The sequence below is a fragment of the Rhamphochromis longiceps genome, linkage group LG5 (genome assembly GCF_057381845.1).
Source record: "Rhamphochromis longiceps isolate RC_006_pf linkage group LG5, R_longiceps_female_GT1.1, whole genome shotgun sequence".
NCBI classification, from domain to species: Eukaryota; Metazoa; Chordata; class Actinopteri; order Cichliformes; family Cichlidae; genus Rhamphochromis; species Rhamphochromis longiceps.
The window spans coordinates 16,927,237-16,949,485 of NC_140561.1; the positions used below are offsets into that span (position 1 = coordinate 16,927,237).

Sequence of the window (22,249 nt, forward strand, 5' to 3'; positions counted from 1 at the left end):
TGCATATCTCATCACTTTTGAGAAACACGATGAGTGGCTGACGACGTCGCCGAAAACCAGGTGAGGGGAGAGAGAGCAGACAATGATTTCCACACACGTACAAAAACACAGTATCGCTCAATCAGTCAGTGGCTCACGTTGGTTTAATCTCAATGACTGAGCGCCTCTGTTTGATTAAAACATTAGTGATGTACGTCGACTGTCTCCAAAGGGTCCTTCTAGCCGACCTGCTCTACATGTAGAGAATGCGCCAGAACATGCTTGGACTGTAAAGCACCTAGTCAGCTAGAAATGGAGTATTAATGAATGTAAATGTATTAGGATAAGTGATGTATAATTCAGATGAGTGAGGGTGAGGGGGGTTTGTGTATATAAGATGGGGTGTGAACGGGGATTCACATGCCAGAACTGAATATTCATCGATCCGAATGAGACATAAGCAGCTCTTTTCCTAGAATGGAGAGAGGTTATAGCTAGGAAAGTGGGTAGGAAAAAGAGGAAGAGAAAATAAAAGACTGAAGGAAAGGGCAGTGTGAATTATTGATAAATCACCTTATTGACATTTACTCTAGTTAATACAGATGTAAGTAGAGGACTGAAAGAGAATGAAAAATGACAGAGACGGGGAAGCAAGAAAGGAAAGAAGAAAGTAAAGTTAAGGAAGTGAAATGGTCACCCCCGTGGCCCCATTTCTGATTACTGACACCGCTGAAAGCCCCAGGATATGCCTCTGCGCTCCTATTGTGCCAGCTAAAGGACTCTTCTCGGGAGCAGCCGGAGGCCAGCAGCACAGTTTATGTTGTGGATGGATTTCTCATTGATTGGTTGTGCTGCCGGATAGCCTCAGTCTCCCAGCAGCAGCAGCAGCAGCAGTCATATTGGTGTTATTGAGCAGCAGTTAGATATAATCCCATTTACACATGACATGAGGCACGATTAGAACAGATTACACCTAATCCCATCAGATGGAAAGATCAGCTAACAGGGCCCGTGACATTTACGTGCAGCGCATACATTTTTGTGCGTGCGTGCACGTGCACGCTTGTGCGTTTGCATTCATAAGTGTGCATGTGTTTGCACACTTGTGGGGGGTCGATATTAAGATAACAATCAATGACCTTCATTTCTTCCCCTTGACTGAAATACCTCATTTGTTCAGTGTAATGAACTCCTCCTTCTCTCCTCCCTTACCGGATTTACCCACTCTGTCTCTTTATTGTGGCGTTTTTGTTTTGTTTCTTTTTTTCCCACTTTCCTCGCAATCGCTGTTTTTGCTCTGCTACACCGTGGAACAGTGGAAAAGCTTTTTATATCCCACACATCACAGCCGAGTTACAATCAATAGCATTTATGTCTGCTTGAATCAGAGGGTTCGTGAGCAGTACGGGCACCATCCACGCGCCCCTGTCGCCACACACACACACACACACATGCACACATACGTATGAACCCGTGCGCATGTGCCGCCCACACACACACACATGCACACACACATCTGAAATCATCCATCTTCTCCATAACATAATTAGAATCAGCAGCTCTAAGATGACTCACGCTGCTCGAGACAGAGACTAAACTCGGCTTTGATGGGAGGGTGGGGGTCTCCACTCCACTAAGAAACTGGCAGGCTCACCCCCCAAAACAGAACAGATTTAAGGTGTCAAAGAAAATCAGCTCAAAGTAAATTCAATTTCACTGCTCACAGTGTTCTGAGTAAATTGCAATCATCTAAATCCATATACATATATGAGAAGGGAAGGAAAGGAAAGGAAAGGAAAGGAAAGGAAAAGAGATTAGATGAAAGGAGAAGCACAAGTTAAGATAGCAGCAGAGGGAACAGATGAGATGAGCAGATCAGAAAAAGTGGAGGGGAGAATGGGGGAACCAAACAAGCCTTAAAAGAGAAAATGAAGAGATGGTGTGATAACAGGGATAAAGACTAGAGGTTGATGAAGACGAGGACAGTAAGAGGAAGTGTATGAACGTGTGTTTGTGTGCATGTGACTGCCAGAGAAAGAGCGAGAGAGCATTCGTGAGTATATGTTTATTGATTGTTAACGCGTCTGTTCTCTCTCTGTTGCGGTGAGATAAGGCAGAGAAAGCATTTTTCAGCGTCCTACACACACACACACACACACACACACACACACACACACACACACACACACACACACACACACACACACACACACACCTGTCCTTAATGTTTGAAAGTGTAATGATTGATTGCTGGGTAGCAGGTTTGACATTGAGCCCAAAGAACGCACGGCGGTGGGTCCTGCCACCTTTGATATCGTTATAGCCTCGGTGTCTCACGTGTACGTGTACATGCATGGCTCCTGGTGTGCGCCTGTGTGTTTGTGTGTGAGCATCCTGATAGGTGTATATGGAATGGGAGCTTAGAGGCCAATGTTCCTGCCGTGCCAATAAATCACCCTACTAAAATATTAACATGTAGGAGCCGGAGTCTATGTATGAGTGGGGAGGGAGCACATGAGACCAGCTCACTTGACTGTGGGAGAGTAACGCTGATGTCACTGTGTACACCAAGAACATGTTTTTTTTTTCTTGTTTGAGTTGAGCAATCCAGAAGTTTTTGGGTACTACGGGAAGTTTTAGGAATGCAGCACAAAACTCATGTTCTGTTCAGTATTCCAGAGAGCTGCATTGCTGCTAGCTTCAAAGACATTTATTCTGAATGACCAACCTAATACCTGACTACGTCTTTATCATGTATCCCGTCAGACCTCAGAATGGCTCTATGATCCTCTACAACCGTAAAAAGGTGAAGTACAGGAAGGATGGGTACTGTTGGAAGAAAAGGAAAGACGGCAAGACCACCCGAGAGGATCACATGAAGCTGAAAGTCCAGGGAGTAGAGGTGAGAGGCTGCAGTGGAAAAACAAGTCGATGATCTTGTTTGCCGCTGAGTGTGGTTTCACTGCCAATCTTGTCTCTAACTCACTCTCCTTCACTTGGAGGGGCTGCATACGTGTAGCACAAACGAACACACATGCCGAAGCTACAGGCCACTTTGTGACCTGGGAGCAAGTGGTGCCAATCTTTCTTTCTCTCCCTTCCTCCTCCTGTCCCTGTCTCAATCCCTCCCTCTGTCTCCCCTCTCTCTCCCTCTCTCTCTCTGTGAAGGATAAGAGTGTGTTTGGCCTGAGGCCAGGAATGATGTCAATGCCTCCTTCAGCAGAACAGAGAGGGGTATCGATCCAGTCTCAAGGCAGCGTCTGTGTGTGTGCGAGTGAGTGTGTGTTTGAGTCACATCAGCTAGCTCAAAAATTGATTATTCAGCAGGAATATACCAAGAGGTGAGAGGAGTGAGCATGCATGTGTCAGAAACAGAAAGAATGATTTGGAATGGGGAGCGAAGGAGAAGGCACATGGATCCTTGTGGAGGGCTCAGTAGTTTTGCATTAAAGGAGAGCTGGAGACACAGACGTAAAAGGAATAATTGAGATCAAGTATTCCCTTTTGCAACTCACAGCTCCACGCTCACGTCCCATTTCACATGCATTTCCCTGCAAATGTTCATGGATGCACATGCTCAAACACATACACAAGGCAGCCACTTCTCTCCCTGGTACTTGGTCAGTAATTGTTTATGTCACTGTTTCCCGTGACCCCTCAAGCAAGTAAGTAAGTAAGCAGTGTGTTGAGCACGGGAATGAGGGAACAAGGAAAGCAGCGAGATGAGCAGAGGGAGAGGAGCAGGAGGATGGGGAGCGGCAGGAAGCATGAGAGGAAAAACATAACCCTGGATGGAGAGCCTCCTCATATCGAATGGAAATATATGGAAATGCACTCTGCCTTTGGCAAAACACACTTTAGATAGAGGGCTGGCTACTTCTGAGAAGAGGCAAAATGGCGAGAAAATACAAGTGTGTGTGTATATGAGAAAGAAAACAGGGCAAGTTTTAACTGTGGATTATATACTGCCAGATTGCTGAATATTTGCGTTTGTGTGCAATATTGTCTGCAAAAACAACCACTTTATGTGCTGCATGTGGGTGTGATCGTGTGGGTGTGTGATTCTTGATTGTACTGTGTGCGTTGACCTTGATAGAAGGCTTTTCTGCCATCATTTCATCCTTCTTCTGTCAAAAAGAAAAGCTCACTTCATTAAGGCCGGGTATTGATTCCTCGATACATTTTGAGTATTGACTAAAAAGTTTCCACTGCGCAGATGATCAAAAGCTGTCAAAAGCTCCAAACTGGAGTTTGACTTAATCCACGGTCAGACTCTATATCTTGTTCACGTATTCTCTAAGATAAGATGTTTACTGGTGCAAGTCATATTTTTGTGACTGCTCTGTTGAAAAACAATTTCATATTCTTTAACTTCAGGTATTACAAAATCATATTGCAGTTTGTTTCGGGGGGTTTAAGAAATCTCAACTGTTTTACTGGCACCAGTTTGCACTATTTTGTACATGCACTATGTCAGCATCCCGCCCTGGAGGAAGTCCATACCAAACCCCGCTTTTCGTCATACTTTCCACGCTGAGGCTCCACTCACACTTTATGCTTTGCTCTCCTCCTCCTCCTCGTCTTCTTTGTCCCCTTTACTGTTGCTGATCTGTCTTGCAACGTCTGTAAAACGACAACATTGTAACTTTTTGTGAATTCCTAGTCTTGCAGAGGCAGTAAATTTCACAATCTCTTGTGCTATAATTGTCAGCATCAGATTTATGGTATTTTAGAAAAGACATTAGGAAAAAACGCATACAGCATGTTTGCAATTTAGTTTTAGCACCGCAATCAATACAACCTAAGTGGGTATAACCTAAGTTCTCCTCTCTTGTTCTGTCCTTCAATGTCTTCTCCCCCTCTCTTCTCCTTTTTTGTTTTTGTCTTGCTTCCGCCATCCCCCTTCTTCTCTCGTTAACCAATGTAATCTCTTTTCCTCTCCTCGCCTCTCCTCTCCTCTCTCTAGTGTCTGTATGGCTGCTACGTCCACTCCTCCATCATCCCCACCTTCCATCGTAGATGCTATTGGCTGCTGCAGGTAAGCCCACTGCCCTTTCCCGCCTTTCCTTATCGCACAGCATTTATACACATTTTTAAAAAAAACTTTAAAAAAAGATTTCATAGTGTTGTGATGACTTGTTATTACTTGTCATTTAAAGCACCATAGATTTGTCATTTTGGGGCTATTCCCCCTCCCATTATGGCCACTCCATGGCATTTATTTCAGCTGTGTTAGTTTTTATTTAACATTCTACCTAAAAAGGACTGCTAGAAATTATCTAGTATATCATTAGTTTTACACAGAGCTTCACCTGTTAAATTTTCAAAACAAAACACTAAGCTAAACCATAAAGCAGCAATAAAAGTCCTCCTCTTCTGAATTAATGAGGCAGACTCGGACTGCTGGAAATACTGTCACAAAACTGGGCTCCCAATAAAACTTAATGTTGTTTGGCCAAAAGGAATTTCCTGCACACACAATTAGACCACTGGACTACACCTAGAATAGGCTCGGCATCTATAGCGGGTCATATACAATGCCATGCCTTGCAGAGCGGGAAAAGCATTTCTTCTCCAGAAGTTGACTGTAACTTCCTCGAGCACAGTGTGATGCCTAACACTGAGACTCGATGCTCATGGCGAGCATGAAGGACTCAGCCACTAGTCTCCATGTGGTCCTCTCCAAGAAAACACCCCGAAGCTACAAACAACACACACACAACCTGCTCTCACGAACTCGCGCGCACACACAGACTCACGTACAGATGTCTACTGTGTATGAAAGCGTGTTGCTTTTCAACAGAGACGTTGGACTCACTCTGCTGCTCATGTGAGAGACAGCACAGAGCAGCATTTGTGTGCACGCTCCCCACGCACACCCATACAGGTCTCACTCGCTCTTTTGGGACATATAGTCACCAGGACCTCATCATCTTCAGATGGCAGGCTACATGATTCATCATAACATGCCTGCATACATTTATATACTCATCCTCTGTCTCTCTGTCCATTTGAAAGAAAATAATGATTGAATACCAGGCTATGGAAATGTAAAATATGGAAATGTATACTTATTTATTCATTCATTTCCAGAATTTCTTGCATAATTTGTCACATTAAATTTACAAGAAAATTTCAGCCATCAGCATAAATTGAACATGCCCTTACCCAATACATTTTTTTGCAACACGCCCCACTAGTTAGACTCTCGTGGTCTCTGGCTTTGAAGGGAAATTTGACTTTTTTTATCTTTAATGTGCCATTTTCTGCTCTTTACACATATATCAAAACACATCAGTGGAAATGGTCATAAATCAGTCTACGAATGCTGTTGCATTGCACAGTGAGGTGCTGTAGCAGCCTACTGTGCTATCCTCTTTCGGAGAGAAAAGTGTTCCACCTCAGCAGGTCCTCCCCTGACCTGAGTCTGTCTACTGAATCTTTCATCAAGAGGAGCTTCTCTCTCTCTCTCTCACTCTCTCTCCAACACACACACATACACATACACACATGCAAGTGAATGCACTTGTTGAATCATTCATGGGGTAGAAATTCCATAGGTCTGCTGGTGACCTGCAATATAGTGAGAATTGTTCTCGTCCTTTGTTTCTCTCTATATATAAATGTAATACACACATCATGCACAAACACACATGTAGGCACTGCAGGGTTAGAGAGAGTGATGAGTGGGCTCAGGCTGATAAATCTTTTATGGGCAGGTGAGAGAATCTTATCTGACACGCAATGTTCGACCTCCTCCGTATCCTCCGCTTTCTCTTTCACTTTCCTTATGCACTTCTCCTTCCATCAGTCCTGATGTTGATATCTTTTTTTAAGATTTTTTTCTTTTTCTCTCCCATAGGTGGGAAAACAGTGAAATCGCTGAAATGATGAGCTTATGCCACATGTGTACATGTCTTTGTTTGTGTGTCCTTACTGTTTGCTAGAACCCAGACATTGTGCTGGTGCACTACCTGAATGTACCGGCAGTGGACGACAGCGGGAAGCCATGCGGCCCTGTCCTCTGCTCCATCAACACCGACAGGAAAGAGTGGGCAAAGTGGAGCAAGGAGGAGCTCATTGGACAACTCAAGCCCATGTGTGAGTTCTCTGTGCATCAGCACTTACACGACCTTCCTCCTACTCTCAAGCACTCAGGTTTTTAGCCCTCGCGCTTTTACTAAATTCGGGAGTGCGGCTAACCCCGGGTCAGTATCATTCCACTTGTCGTGTTCAAGTAACACTGGCAAAGATGCTGAAGAACCCAGACAAGCATAAAAATGAATCAGTAGACAGTTAGTGTGGAACATCTAAAGCAAAGATCATTTGGTTCACTGGCTTGTTTTTATCTTTGGCAGCAGAATGGAGCCCCGTCTGGAGCTGTGCCATCATTTATCAAAAGAGACAACAGGTGTTGCAGTGGTTCATTGTTGATCCTATGAGGGGTTCGCTGTTGCACTGAAAAGAAATATGTGATGTAACTGCAGCAGCTTACTGTTTAGTTCCTCGTTGTAAGTCAGTGATCCAAAAAAGAAGAGTGGATGTGCCAAAACACTGTACGTTGATTAACATGTGAATAAATGATATGTACTGTCATTAAAAAGAATCTTGTTCTTTAAAAATCCATTGTAGTAAGAGATATCTGCTACATATTATCAGGCTTTATGCAGTTATTTATATACATATATAGTTTTTGATGGCTCCAACAGTCAACGCCATGCTGCCACCTAGAGGCAGATACAAATTGCAACCACTAAATTGAGGGATTGAGGGAAAGAAGACAGGGATGCCTGAAATATCCATCATGTATTATTCATAAATGAGCATCAGGGAGTAGATAACTCCAGTACACACACTAGCGCACATATACACACACACAGATCTAATCGCACCCATCTTTTGATCTGCATTGGAGGGGCAAATAAGGACAGCTGCCCAAAACTAAGTGGCTTGTTGACTTAAGTACTGCTTCATTTCTTCTTCTCGCTTCTCCACATGTCCTAATTTGTTCACACAGCTCTCTGCCTTTTCCCCCCTCCCAGCACTTCTGGTTTGATCACTGACTTGATCCCTCAATGGTCAAAGGGGTTTTTATTGGCATTAGACCTCTGACACTTAGACTGGTGTTTGGCGTTTGTTATCCTCTCTGAAAAAATGAGCCGGCTACATACTGAACCTGTAAATGAATACAGCTAGTTTAAAGTTTAGAAATATCTTTGAGTAGTAAATATCTTGCAAAGTAAGCAAATTGTACATTCAAGGGGTATTTACTTAAAGTTGTTGCAGCAGTTGTATCAGAGTCTTCATGAAGTCAGTTTTCAGTGTAGATTCTGAACACTAGAGGGTGCCATTACACACTCTTAGATGTATATGAGTTAATACTACAATATGTTACTGGAAAATTTGACCTGAAAGTATGAAAGGACAGAAAATGATGACAGATGTTTGGTTCTTTGTTGATGTTTTGTTTTGTTTTCTGCCAGGTGCTGGAAGCAGCCTGCATCAGAAATGTTCCAGTGTCAAGCAGCGCATCATCTCCTCCAAGCAGGAGTCAGGAGCAGCAGCAGGAGGGGGAACTGCAGTCAGTACCAATGTAGCAGCAGGCCAGAGAGCTGAGGAAGCAGATGGCACCGAGGTCCAGAACAGCGACGTGTCAGAGGGCCAGACAGAGCCCAATCCTGGAGGGGGGAGGAGCAGAGCAGGTGGAGGAGAGAGGAGGAATGGCAGGATAACCAAACCCTCCTTACTCCCACAGAGCAGCATGGAGGTGTCTTCTTCTACTTCCACCAACCAGGTAGAGGTCCCTGACACCACACAGAGCTCCCCGCTGTCAATCACCAGTGACATGGCTGACAGTCCTGCTCTTGCAATTGGAGCGGGCTTATCACAGAGCACAGCTGTATTCATGTCTGAGGTCACCACGCTCACTGGGGATTCGGTTTATTCCGCCGGCCACACCCACCTGCTGGCAGCTACCCACGACAGTGCCACCGCTGGGATTCTGCTAGCTGTTGCCCCTGAAAACCAGAGATTTGCATCGTTTCCTGGTGGAGTAGGATTGGGCGAGGGAGGAGAGTTGGTTCTGTCCAGCTCTTTAGACTCTGGTGGAGCAGTCAGCCTTCCTGAAACCACCATGACCTTTGACCCCGATTGCTTCCTCAACAATCCCAAGCAGGGCCAGACATACGGAGGAGGTGGAGGGAAGACTGAGGGCTGTAACGGTGATGATGGAGGCCTCCACTGTTCCTCTAATGGCTTTGTCTACAGCCCAACCCTCGTCAACAACATCAAGACGGAAGCTACACCCCTAGAACAACCCCTGTCCACTCAGAGTAGCTACGTAGGAGAAGGAGCTGGCCTCAGCCCCAGCACCACGCTGGAGCAAATGGATTTCAGTGCCGTCATGTCATCAGCCTGTGTCCCAACCCTGACCCAGCCTTCACACCACCCTTCCCCGAGCCTCTTCCTCCAGGCCTCCCCTCAAACAAGCCAGCCCTCCCAGCTGCAGACCAACAGTACTGAGGCAACCCAGGAATCTGGCGAGGCCCAGGCTTACATAGGCCTGCCCACGGTGCCAACAGACTCTTCAGTTGCCAATGGAGACTCACATACACACCTCCATCAACCCAGGACAGACCAGCAGGCCCTGTGTGCAAGGAATGGGAAAGGATCAGCAGTGGGTTCCTTTCCCCTGACACCGCAGGATACCACTGTCGACCAGTCAGGCAGCAGAGGACACCAGGAGGTCGGAGGCCTAGACAAGCCTGCTGAGAATGGGGGAGCGTTACTCCTCAAGACCGGAGATCCTCGTGAAGCTTATGCCAGTGTTGACACAGAGCACTACCTCCAACACACAGATGACAACGGAGGAGAGGAAGGCGGAGGAGGTGGCGGAGGAGGAGGAGGGGAAAATGAGATCCTTTGTAATGGTGTGAGCTTGTCAGGGGCAAGCAGCTCAGTGGTGGCCAGTCCTCAGTCAATGGCTACAGGCGCAACCATTGAGGGGGCGCTCTACAGCTCTCCACTTCCTCAGCAAGGTGGGGGGGTGTCAGCTGCAACAGCTGGAGCAGGAACAGCCATCAGTCTGGAAGGCTTTGAGGCTTCTTTTGGAAGCCAGTTTTCTGATCTCATCAATGATTTTATCTCAGTTGAAGGGTCTGGGAACGGGGTCGGGGCAGCTGTCAATGGGGTTCTGATGCCCCAGGAGGGGGCAGCAGGAGAGGAGCAGGGCACAGCAGCAGGCCACTTGCAAGGCTCTGAGGTGGAGCAGGGAGCTTTGGGATTGCTCCAGGAGACTGGGAGGCTGTTTGGCGTGACAGACTACTCCCCAGAGTGGTCTTATCCAGAGGTTAGTAAACCCAACTTGATTGTCATTCATAATTATTCCCTACAGTGAAATTAGTCTTTGCAGCACATGACTGAAGGTGGCTCATATGAACGTTAAGTACTGAAATCATGCTGAGCACAATTTGTACCGCCAGCTTGCTTGTGTGGTCATTAAGGAGACAGAATATTTCAGACTCAGCTGACTGGATTTTGATGAAATTTCAATATTTAACTGATTCTTCAGGATAGCCTCATTAATTTACCCATGTACCATTTCTAATATTCCAGACACCAGTCTGTGATATAATTACCACAAATACTTAAGATAAGACTGCATCTTACCGCCATCATTTCCAAAAGCTATGGTGTACCGAATTTTATGGCAGATTGAAACTGCCAAAATTTAAATTAAAGAAATATCAGAAATAAAGAAACTGAGTTAAATACCACATAAACGACTTTGTAACATAAATTGATATTTTAGTTTTACCTTTATTTTCATCTCTCTATATTTGTATTTTTCTCATCTACTACAGACATCACAGTTTATTTATGTACATTTTAAAATTAGGAATATTGTACAAAGGTAAATAAATACAAAAGGCAAAGCAAATCAATTCAGTTTACATTTTATTAATGACTTATTGTGTGCACTTTTAATATTACTTTTAATACATTTAAAAGCATATTTGTATTTATTTAATAACTCCTTTATTTAACTATTTATTATTTTGGCAGTTTTAATCATCCATAAAAGTCTGCTACTGTGTTTTTACAGCTTTCATTTGAATCATCACCAATACATCCTTTTCAGGTTTAGGTTTCCTAAAGAAACAACAACAGTTTTCTCCAAAGGCCAGTGATCCATTTTTGCACTAAATGCCTCCTTAATTTGCCGGCAATAATGATCTTTATGTATTGCATTATTTTTAGCTACACTGGCAGGAACACAGAACAGCTTCATTCAGACAGTTCAAGCTAATTTGCTTTGCTTTGATGTAAGGCGTAGCACAGCCTCTAGGGGCTGCTAGCAGTCACGGATCTGTCATTGCCAAAGTAGCAGGTAGCCTACTTTGTGAATGAAGAAGAATGAAGACGAAAGCAAATATTTAGGCGCCTGGGTCCCGGACATTTGTCTTAGTCACAGATGGGGGTTTTGATAGAAATAAGGCATTCTGCATACTAACACACATACACACATCGAGTGAAGTGTCTCATTTCTCTAAGACTGTTGTTTAAACTTATACTCTGTAGCAGTGTACTGTAAACACACACACACAAAAAGCTACACTGTGTGATATTACTCTGAGACATTTACCTGTCTGCTGCAGGGTGGAGTGAAGGTGCTCATAACAGGTCCATGGTTGGAGTCAAGCAGTGAGTACAGCTGTCTTTTCGACCATATCAGCGTCCCCGCTGCCCTCATTCAGCCCGGGGTGCTGCGCTGCTATTGTCCAGGTAACACACTTGTGCTTGTGAAGACTCTGTTTTGTCTGTTTGTTTGTTTTTGTTTTGAATGCCTTGGTATTTCTTTGCAAAGCACTTTGTGAGCTTTACTTACTTTAGTCTCTCACAACTCACACTTTCCTTTATTTATAAATTCAAACCTTGGTCTGACCTTGATAATAAGCAACTTTTGAAGAAAGGAAGACCCTGACAGGGTTGCTTTTAAGATAAGATAAGATAAGATAAGATAACTCTTTATTGTCATTGCACAGTCATACATAGTACAGTAGTACAATGAAATTGGAAAAACTGTCCTACGTCGGCACTACACATAACACAACACGACACGATATGACACATCACAACGTAACAAACAACACAACACAGTATATTAACTTAGTATAAAAAAGAAGAATAAGTGTATGTGTATTGCACACTGTTATTATTGCACATTAATTATTATTGCACCTTGTTATAAATATAAATATTATTGTTATTGTTTTAAACATTGTTACCTCCCCCTAAAAAGTCCAGGGAGGTATCCAGTCAGGTCAGCTATTTACATTGATCAGGGCTATTGCCCTGTTGTAAAAGCTGTCCTTGAGTCTATTTGTTCGGGACCTCAGCAGCCTGAACCTCCTGCCAGACGGCAGCAGCTTAAACACCCGGTGTCCTGGGTGTGTGCAGTCCCGTAGGATGCTGCGTGCCCTCTTGAGACAGCGAGTGCTGTACAGGTCCTTCAGGGAGGGAAGAGGATGTCCAATGATTTTTTGGGCCATGTTGATGACCCTCTGGAGTGCCTTTCTGTGTGCTGTGGTGCAGCTGGAGAACCACACACCGATGCAATATGTCAGCACACTTTCAATGGAGCAGCGGTAGAAGACGGTCAGCAGCTCCTTCTTCAGGTCCATTTTTCTGAGGATTCTCAGAAAGTGGAGACGCTGTTGGGCCTTCTTTAAGACCGCAGAGGTGTTAGAGCGCCATTGGAGGTCTGTGTCTATGTGCACACCCAGAAACTTGAAACTGGAGACCCTTTCCACGCACTCCCCGTTGATGCTGACAGGCTGCAGCTCGGACTTCCTCCTTCTGAAGTCAACTACCAGTTCTTTTGTTTTGGTGGTATTGAGGTCCAGGTTGTTGTCTGCACACCAATCTGACAGCCTCTGAACTCTCCTGAACTTTTCAGGAGATGCAATCATTTTAATATTACAAGATGATACAAATGAACACAACGGGGTTTTTTTTATTTGTTTATTTTTTTAGGATTAAGTAAATGATACTTGACTATCAGGCTGTTTGATCAGTGTGATTGGGGTAAAGTTCAAGGAAATACTGACTTGCATAAGCATAACATTCACAATATATAATCTGTGATTGACTAACAAACTTTCCTTAAGTTAGCCTTTGACATTTACCACTGCAGTTCATCCACTGCTCCACGCTCCAACACCTTTTTGATATCCGTCTATTTCCAGCCCATGACACAGGACTAGTGATGCTGCAGGTAGCTATGGGCGGTGAGGTCATCTCTTCCTCTGTGGTGTTTGAATACAAGGCACGTGACCTTCCAGCCCTCCCATCTTCTCAGCATGACTGGCTGTCCCTGGATGGTGAGGACCACAATTTTCTGTGTACTGACGGCTGCACTTGTTTCAGTGACTTTAGCATGTAACTGGCTTATTGTATACACAGAGTGCTGATATAAACCTGAGTTTTGTAAAAACACACACACACAAATCTCTGTGTGTGTGTGTGTGTGTGTGTGTGTGTGTGTGTGTGTGTGTGTGTGTGTGTGTGTGTGTGTGTGTGTGTGTGTGTGTGTGTGTGTGTGTGTGTGTGATGCTGCCACTTTGCTACTCTGTTCTATTCCCTGATTCTCACATCCTGGTGTGAGATGCTTTTTGTTTGTTTGTTTTTCTGTACTCAGTGTAATCCTGACCAGTTTTTCCCGCTGCTTTTCTTTAGTGCGTCTCTTCTAGCAAGCAGCTGTTTTTTCCGTAACCCTCCGCCTGCATGCAAATTGTATCTAGCAGTAAACTGTTTTGATGCCTGTTGTTTCAATAGCGCAGGCATGTACCAGGCTCTTTCATCTTCACTGACAGCATTCATAGAGATGTTCGGCTTTGCCTGGTTGGCTTTGTTTTGGGCAGAGTCGCTTATTACTGAGTCTTGTTTGCATAAAGGATTGTTTTGTTTGAGCTGTAGATGTTCTCTGTGAGTTAAAAAAAAAAAAAGTACTTTAAAGGTGATAGAGAAAAATGAAACTTTCTTTGAGTGATCTGGAGGAAGGGGGGGGCGCTTTTGTGTGCAAAATATATCTCTTGATACAAATGCAGTCCGGAAACGCACGGGTCTCCTCGGTAAAGGCATGTCCTGGGTCTGCGTTCGCCCCCGTCTCTGCCTTGCGCAATGCGGCAATGCGGCTCCCCGCAGCAGGCTGGCTGATTTCTTTTTTTTTTTTTTTTTTTTTTTTTTTTTTTTGCCTTGCTAGAATGAAGGGCAAGGACATAAAGGCACAATCGCGGACCATTTGACAGACGAAATGCTGGGCACCGCTGGCAGTGGCGCTGTGCAGCCCGTGCTATATTTAGACTCTGCGACTGACTGTGAGCGGAGATAGCGGGCTTGGCGCGTTTCCCCCTCTCTTGTCCTTTGTTTGGCAGAGGCTCAAAGTATGTGAAGCATACAGATAAATAACTACAATCAAACACCCGTAGCACCCGGCTTTGTCACACGCCGTTGCTCCAGTGTGTGCAGACATGCTGACGACCGAGCCTCCTGCAGCTCCGAGTCTGGCGGGCGGATTTGAAGCGCGCTGTTTTGCCAGACATAAAGTGGAGACTGCTCGCTCCCTCTCTCCTTCTCTCTTGCTCTGTCGCTCGCTCGCTCTCTTGCTCTCTCCCTGCACTTAGCTGTGTTTTTTTGCACGGCTGGAGTAGCAACGTGTGAGTCGCACACTTCAAACTAACGGGGTTGAAGCGGGAACAAGAACAAAGAGAGAAGCAGATAGAGAGAGACTCGCTGTTTGGGTTCGTAGCTTATTTGATTTGTTGATGTTTTTTAACTGGTCTTTGTAGCTCAGCTGAGTTTTTTTTCTTGTGTTGTAGATGGACATAAACGTCCCAATTTTTCAGTTTAATTCAGAGCTGTGGAGCCTTTGCTAGGTTTCCATCCCACGTTTTCTGTCAGTTTCTTTTTTTAATTTCAGTAGTTTCCATGTGGTTGCCCTGCCAGTCGATTTTAAACAAATGCAGGTGAAGCTGCCACACGATGCCGTCACGCTGGCTCCCAGCCTATTTGAGTTGAGTTGTAGAATTGTGGATGAAGCTTGTCTGGTTGACCTGTTCGGTTTCAGCACCACCAGGAGTGGACAGAGCCTCTGAACACTAAGAAGCTCATGTAGAGAGGCCCTGATCAAAACAAGCATATAGAAGAGTGTGGGGATGCTGATGTGCAGATGTGTTGTTTGTGGAACATTTGGGCATGTTTGGATGACAAGAATTCTCAGTGACCTGTGTGTAACAATAAAAAAACCCGAAAGCATTTTACTTTTTGGTAGAGTTTTGGCACAAGTTTGATCATCAAAAGCATATTTAGCGATGTGCTATAACACTGGAGACTTTCAAATTTGGTGTTTTTGTTTGTCACTTTGGCCAAATCTCAAAGGAAATCAGGAAGTCTGAACAGCACAGTAAATTCACAGGTACCAGGGATAATTATTGTCAAGCAAACTCTTAAAAATCAGAGAAGAAAAGAGTTCAACAGGTGAAAATGTGTCGATATAATGAAAATGCGGTTTCTTGCTTATGTCTTGCTTCTTGTTTATAAGATAATGTAATAACTGTGCGAAATAAGACTAATATTAGCAGCAGTAATTATAAGGCCAAGTAGAAAATTAATTACAAAATAATAAATTCAAGATTTTATTGAACAGTTAAAAAGGGGAATAAAATGACCCATTTAACTGCATATTTTCAATTAATATCTTCAATTATGGGATTTTATTGTATTAGCTTTTTCTATTAACCAGAAATTAATACTGTAGCAGATATCAGGGTCTATTCTTTTTCTGTGTGTGTGTGAGAGTGTTTACATGCTGATGCGTTGGTGATAATAGGTGAGGACAGGTGTTTCTGATGTGTTTGGCTGCTAAAACTATTGGAGTGTTTTTGCCTTGTAGTCAGCTGAGCTGTTTTGCTCTGGGATTGGCAGAGTGGAGTGGGAGGAGCCTGAGCCCTTCTGTCACTGTCATGGCCCCACCCACCTCTGGTTCAGTCTTTGTGCTTCAGGCAGCAGAAAGAAAAATAGGAGTGAAATGAGAGCAGAGCAGAAATAGAGACTCTGTGAGAGAGCAGCAGGTGGAATGACATAATGTGCACTGCAGCAAAAACCGCAGCAGTCCTGAAACAAAGGGTCACATGCAACCCTGCTACAGACATAAATCTGCATTGCATACATGCTTATTTACACTCTTACACTCTTGTTGATAATAATGGGAGTCATTAGATTTAAGCCAGTATTGAATCCCTTCTGCTTTTAAGCTTCTCTATAGCATTTATTGAACTCTCACATGGATTTCCCTAATGCCACAGTTTGGTGGTGCTTACAGCTTTAAATGTCCCACCTTCATTTCTGTAGATACCCAGTTCAGGATGTCTATCTTGGAGCGTTTGGAGCAGATGGAACAGAGGATGGCTGAGATAACCAATCAAAATCCCAGCTCAGAAGCCATGGCAACAAAGGGAGGAGGAGTGGAGGGAGGAGGAGCTACTGATCAGCAGTCTCAAGTAAGGCTGTTGTGCCTCTTACGATGAAAGTTCCCTTTAGAGCTTTAAAATGTGAAGGCGCACCATAAGAGAAGTGCTGAAAAACATGTGAAACCAAATTCAACTGTTTAAATTTAAAAGCAGCACCATGTGAAGTCATCGTATGCACAAGCAATACATGTAAGCCAAAAGCTCAGACTCCTCTAACACACTGTTTCACATATATTTTTCTACTTTGAGCTCTAGATGATGTCAAAGAGAGGGGATATCCCTAATATGTGGTCATCTTGGGGCAGCTGTGACAATTCGGAGTGCTCTTCAAACCTTCTGTTTGCAAGTGTCAGCCAATTAAAGGAACAAAAACAAGTTGTTTTTCCTTGACTGATAATGAGCTGAATTTACAAGACAAACTTACAAAGCCTACTTAACAACACAAATACAAGAATCTGGCCCTGTCCACATACAAAACTGATCATTCTTTAGTGAAGTGCTCAAAAGCAGTATTAGTTGCAAGGCTTTTTACTGGTTTTCCTTATATTGCAAAGGTGTTGCAGTATGGCAGAAAAGTTAGTGACACCTTGAAATATATTTTTAGCATTTGGAAAAGAGGTTGACCTAGTCTATTGTTTTATTTTACAATCTTCTAGATCTCTCCTGATCAGGGGTCATTCGAAGGTCGTGTGGTGGTGGTGTGTGAGAAGATGATGTCTCAGCCGTGCTGGGCTTCTTCTAATCAGCTCGTCCACAGTAAGAACTCCAGAGGAATGACTTTACTGCATCTGGCTGCAGCTCAGGGTTATGCGGGACTCATTCAGACACTCATTCGCTGGCGGTGAGGAACACACAATTACAACATGCCATCTTGACGGCACAAACTGGAATGCCAGTAATTTTAATGCTATTTGTGTTTCTTCGCAGCACAAAGCATGCTGACAGTATTGACCTCGAGCTGGAAGTAGATCCTCTGAACGTAGACCACTTCTCTTGCACTCCATTGGTGAGCAACCAGTGCTTTTTTGTGCATATTGCTTTCTTTCCATTCCTCTGTGTGTGTGACAGTTGTTTTCCTTGGACTTCCATAGATGTGGGCTTGTGCTCTGGGCCATACTGAGGCGGCATTGGTGCTTTACCAGTGGGATCCAAGAGCTCTAGCTATTCCTGATTCACTGGGACGCTTGCCGCTAAACATTGCCCGATCCCGGGGCCACACTCGATTGGCTGAGCTCCTAGAGCAACTGCAACATAGTCCTCAAACTCAGGGCCAGCCTGCGGACACTTGGATGGATAGATGGAGAGGAGAGTCACAGACGGGTGGGATGAACAACAGCCCCAGCCCTAACCCAAACTCAGGTTTGTGGTTTCTCAACAACAGGAAAAGTTTTGTTTCACCCTCATAAATAACAAAGTTCTATTTATCCTCTGTCTTTTATTGTGGAGATTCTATTTACTAACTTCAGCCACCAACCTTTAATTATGAAAGTGTATGGATTTTCACTGATATATAGCTGGTTAGTTTAACTTAATATAGAGAGAATAGAAAATGTACCTAGATAACATGAGCCACCTCCCAGCATGACTTAAGCCCTCCTCATTAGCATTAGTGTTTAAAAATGTAGTGAGGTGTTTTTTGGATGGTAGTAACTTCCTCTTTACTGGTTTTGTAGAAATTGCACCAGGAATCGTTTAAACATAACCCAAAAACTATGACTTCATAGTTTTTGTTTTACACGTTAGGTTTTTGTTCCGTTTGTATAGAGGGAGCTTTAAAGGTGTTGGTAGGCAGTCAGACCTTCTTTTCCTGAGCTAAGCTATCCTACTGCTGACTTTATTTATATACAAACTGATTCTGAAAATTTTGTTTGACAATCCAACAGTAAATCATTACACAGAAAACTGTAAATGATCACCACTATTTCTGATTTTAGCTGTAAGTGTAAGTGTTATTGTCGCTGTTTTTCCACCATCTTTGTTTCCCCAGAGCTGAGGAGAACCAGGGCAGGAAGCAAGCCAGACAACCAGAGCCAGAGCTGGAGCCAAACAGAACACAGACCCCACAAGGGAACCCAGGGAGAACAGGGAGGTCCACCCCCAGCCAAGAGGCTCAAACCCAACCCAGATTCACAGCAACAGCTAGCTAACTCGATCTCTGGTACCACCCCCCTCAACTCCTCTCCAGGTCCTAATCCTCAACGGTCTCCTCTCTCTAAGCCGCTACAGACGCAACCCACGAACCTCAGCTGTCAGAAGGCACCACTTACCAGGTCCAGCCCCAGCCAGCCTCAGCTTCCTAGTGCCCCATTCTCCCACCTGCAGGCCAGGATAGGGGGAGCTGGAGGGGGCAGCAGGTGGAGTCTGAGACAGACTCTGGGGCAGCGTAGCCTCGCCAGGAAGATTCTAGGAAAGGAGCGATTGGCCGTTCACCTGTGTCAAAGAGTGTTGTCTGACAGGGGAGAGGAAACAGAGCTGTTGACCTATCAGGATAACGCAGATGACTTGCAGGTACAGATTTTTATGTGCAGTGTTGAGTTCGATCTCTAACCAAGCATTCATGCATGAACTGAGTAGCTGATGCAAAGTCAAAAAGTACTCAAAATGGAAGTGGTAAATCATGTATTACTGTGCAGGAGGAAGCTGTAAGTATAAGATTTCAAAGTCTTTGCGATGAGTCATTTAAGTATAGAGTGTTATGTGAGACTTTAAAGAGCTATTCAAAACTTACCCAAAAAACTAAGAGGAAGTAGGTTTTATAAATATTTAGGTAACCTTTCCTTTTCATGATTTGCAGATGGACATCACAATGCTAGCTGATCACATTGTGGAGGCTTCAACTGGCAGACTCAAGCAGGAGGTTATTGAAGCAGAAATTGAATCCAGGAAGGTTGGGATCAGCAGTGATGTCAGATTACTGTCTGGTTACCTTGGTGAGGTGGAAAGGTGAGGTTGACATATTTGCATAAGTTATTGCATTGCTTTTTTGTTTTTTTAACAAACAACCATTCTCAATCTTATTATACTTTAAAAGTAATATTTCTTTTCCTCAGGTTTCTAAACTCCAAACCTCAGACTCCCAGCCCCAAGCCAAATTCTCTCTCAGGGCCAGAGGATCAGCAAAGTCCTCAGGCTAAGCAAGCCCCATCCTCCCCCTCTGAGTGGACCTCCTTTCTTTGTGCAGCTATGAAGGAGGAGAGGTTGAAAACAGATTCCTCCTGTCTAGCCATGACTGAGGCAGAGCAGGGAGAGCTGTATGAGACCATCAGGCATGCTCTGCACTCCCTCAGAAAACACAAGGCCAGTGTAACCTAAACTCCTTTAGAAAAAAAAAAACTGAATTTGTCTTTATGCTCAGCCTACAGTGACTCAATGTATTATCCTCAGTTGTATAATCCACATTTGAAAAAAACAAGCTCAATATGATTGCAAACCATTTTACATATACAAAATTTAGACAAACTCTTGTCACTACCACAGGGTCCCATTCAGGAACAACGCAAAGAGATTGCAGCAGTGATTCAGCGCTGTTATAAGAGATACAAGCAGGTAAGAGTTAACAACATGTAGCCAAGATTAGCCTCTAACATGTCGCTCTGCAGTTCAATAGTGAAGTAGTGACACAGCAGTTGTAGTTGTTTCCTTCATAGATGTAAGCTAAATTATCAGGTGAATTTTCACTTTGATTCTCTCTCATACGTGGCTAAATCTGTAGTAAAGAACAACAGATTTCAGTCCACTTGAAAAAGCAAATCTTGCATGTACACGTATGCACTTCTTGTGGGTTTTTTTTTACCTTGTTGTTCTAATATAGCAATCTGAGAGGAATATATGTAACTTAATGCTGTCATGAACTGAAAGAAAAGATGTTCACATGATGGATTTTGTGTATTCTTGAGATTTTTATTCACTTGCTTCCTGGTCATTATGTAATATAGCAAAAAGTAAGCTCACAGGTCTGTAGTGCATCTGTGGGTCTTATCATGTGCAGACATGTTGCATATTGCAAAAGTATGTCTTTTCTGATCCCAGTGAGTTTTACAGCACTGTTGTCCTCTCTTCCAGTATGCACTTTATAAGAGGATGACCCTGGCAGCCATCTTGATCCAGAGTCGTTTCCGGAGTTTCCATGAACAGAGGAAATTCCAGCAGAGTCGTAGAGCAGCGGTCCTCATCCAGCAATACTACCGCTCCTACAGACACTCTCTCAGGCACGTCTCACACATGCACACACACAAAGGGAATAATTATCTTATGTATAATCTCTTACCCCTCATCTTTGCCTGCAGCAGCCTCCTAACTAAAAAACAGAACCAGGCTGCTCGCAAGATCCTGAGGTTCCTGCTCCGATGCCGCCACAGGTAAGACCTAAAACTCTTAATGCTGATTCAAACACAAGCGCACGCACATCCAAAGACACATGCTTGACGCTTAACAAACCCACTGCCACACATACACACACTACACTATTGCTAATAGTTGGTGTTGTTTTACTGTTCACGTGAAGCCCCTTGATGGACCATAGGCCTCTGAAGCGGGTGAGTCTTCTCTTGCTCTCTTCTCTCACTCCCTCTCTCCTGGTGGCTGATGCCTGTTTGCATGTCAGCAGAGGGAGGGGGAGAGGAGATCCTGGATTATCATCCTTCCATCTCGCTCTCTCTCTCTCTTCTTCCCTCCCTATCACCTTGTCTCTCTCTCTCTCTCTCTCCCTCTCTCTCTCTCTGTCTCTCTCTCCCTCTCTCTCTCTCTGCCAAATGATGTCAGGACTTGTGCATGACTGACATAGTTAGAGGAGCGATCCCTGCGTATGGTTTTCCTAGGGGCATGTTCTGACTGTAATTGCAAGGGGACTTTAAGTGTATTGCTTGGCCTGCAAGTCTTATTTTTTGTGCCTTGATGGGTGGGGAGAGTAGCAGAAGGGAGAATGTGTGCGTCTGTTGGAAGGAGTTGCTGGGAATTTGCTGAATTACATGCGGCCTTTGGATATGAAAATGAAAAAACAAGACATGCAGTTGCACGCACACTTACACAAATCTCCGACTCTGAGACTAATATGTGTTTGCTCTTCTTCAGGGCCAGAGAGCAGAGAAAGGCCAGGGGTCCTGAGAGCCCACCACCAGGCCCCGCACAGAGCCCCCTCAGCCTGTGAGCAATCTATGTCCCCCTCCATCTTCTCCTTTTTCTGTCTCTTCTCTTCTGCCCTCTCTAAACTCCCTTCCCTTTCCTGACCCTTTTCCCTTGCTTTCTTCTTTCCTCGTCTCCCCTCTTTTCTCTCACTCCCTCTCCCCTCTTCTCTCAAGATGAAAAAAAAAAACTTTTCCCAGACAGACTGAGGACAGGATAGGTGTCCATCATGGCAGCTCAGACAGACAGACTGCTGGGCAGAGCCCAGGGACCTGGCTCTGCCCACAGCACTGATCCTCCTCCCCAGTTTCACTGGGAGGCCATCACATTAACCTCATGGCATTCTTTGCACTCTTCATGGGTATGTTTCTTTGCAAGAGCAAGTCGACGAGTCAAACCAGAGAAAACGAGGAAGCGCCCGACAACGGGATACCGCTGTTCACGGCGGTGGCCGGATGCACCGAAAGGCTCCCGTAATGAACAGCTCGCTCGAGAGAAAGGCTACTTTGACATGCAGAAAACACACAAAGCTTGCTGCGTTTTGTGTCCGAACAAAAATCCATGAAAGAATAAGAAAAACATAAACCAAAAAACTCACTTCTGTGTTGCATTTGCATGCA

At 44.3% G+C, this 22,249-nt stretch overlaps 1 protein-coding gene across 4 annotated transcripts in view; it reads left to right on the forward strand.

Annotated features, from left to right (window-relative positions):
• Nucleotides 1-21,791, forward strand: part of LOC146669527 (calmodulin-binding transcription activator 1-like) — a 56,707-nt gene extending 34,916 nt beyond the window's left edge. Inside the window, exons 4-22 of one of the 4 annotated variants that reach the window (XM_085406170.1) lie at nucleotides 1-60; nucleotides 2,746-2,881; nucleotides 4,946-5,017; nucleotides 6,927-7,080; nucleotides 8,463-10,327; nucleotides 11,637-11,763; nucleotides 13,227-13,361; nucleotides 16,390-16,538; nucleotides 17,165-17,349; nucleotides 17,436-17,514; nucleotides 17,600-17,867; nucleotides 18,496-19,016; nucleotides 19,303-19,451; nucleotides 19,559-19,805; nucleotides 19,986-20,054; nucleotides 20,571-20,716; nucleotides 20,798-20,866; nucleotides 21,013-21,043; nucleotides 21,579-21,743. The exon at nucleotides 1-60 is cut by the window's left edge and continues 8 nt beyond it. In XM_085406170.1, coding sequence (XP_085262296.1) covers nucleotides 1-60; nucleotides 2,746-2,881; nucleotides 4,946-5,017; nucleotides 6,927-7,080; nucleotides 8,463-10,327; nucleotides 11,637-11,763; nucleotides 13,227-13,361; nucleotides 16,390-16,538; nucleotides 17,165-17,349; nucleotides 17,436-17,514; nucleotides 17,600-17,867; nucleotides 18,496-19,016; nucleotides 19,303-19,451; nucleotides 19,559-19,805; nucleotides 19,986-20,054; nucleotides 20,571-20,716; nucleotides 20,798-20,866; nucleotides 21,013-21,043; nucleotides 21,579-21,611 — 4,495 coding nt within the window. In that variant the 3' untranslated portion in view covers nucleotides 21,612-21,743. Of the gene's footprint in view, nucleotides 61-2,745; nucleotides 2,882-4,945; nucleotides 5,018-6,926; nucleotides 7,081-8,462; nucleotides 10,328-11,636; nucleotides 11,764-13,226; nucleotides 13,362-16,389; nucleotides 16,539-17,164; nucleotides 17,350-17,435; nucleotides 17,515-17,599; nucleotides 17,868-18,495; nucleotides 19,017-19,302; nucleotides 19,452-19,558; nucleotides 19,806-19,985; nucleotides 20,055-20,570; nucleotides 20,867-21,012; nucleotides 21,044-21,578 lie in introns of all 4 variants that reach the window. The other 3 variants (XM_085406169.1, XM_085406168.1, XM_085406167.1) reach the window with 3 other exon arrangements.
• Nucleotides 21,792-22,249: the final 458 nt, after the last annotated feature.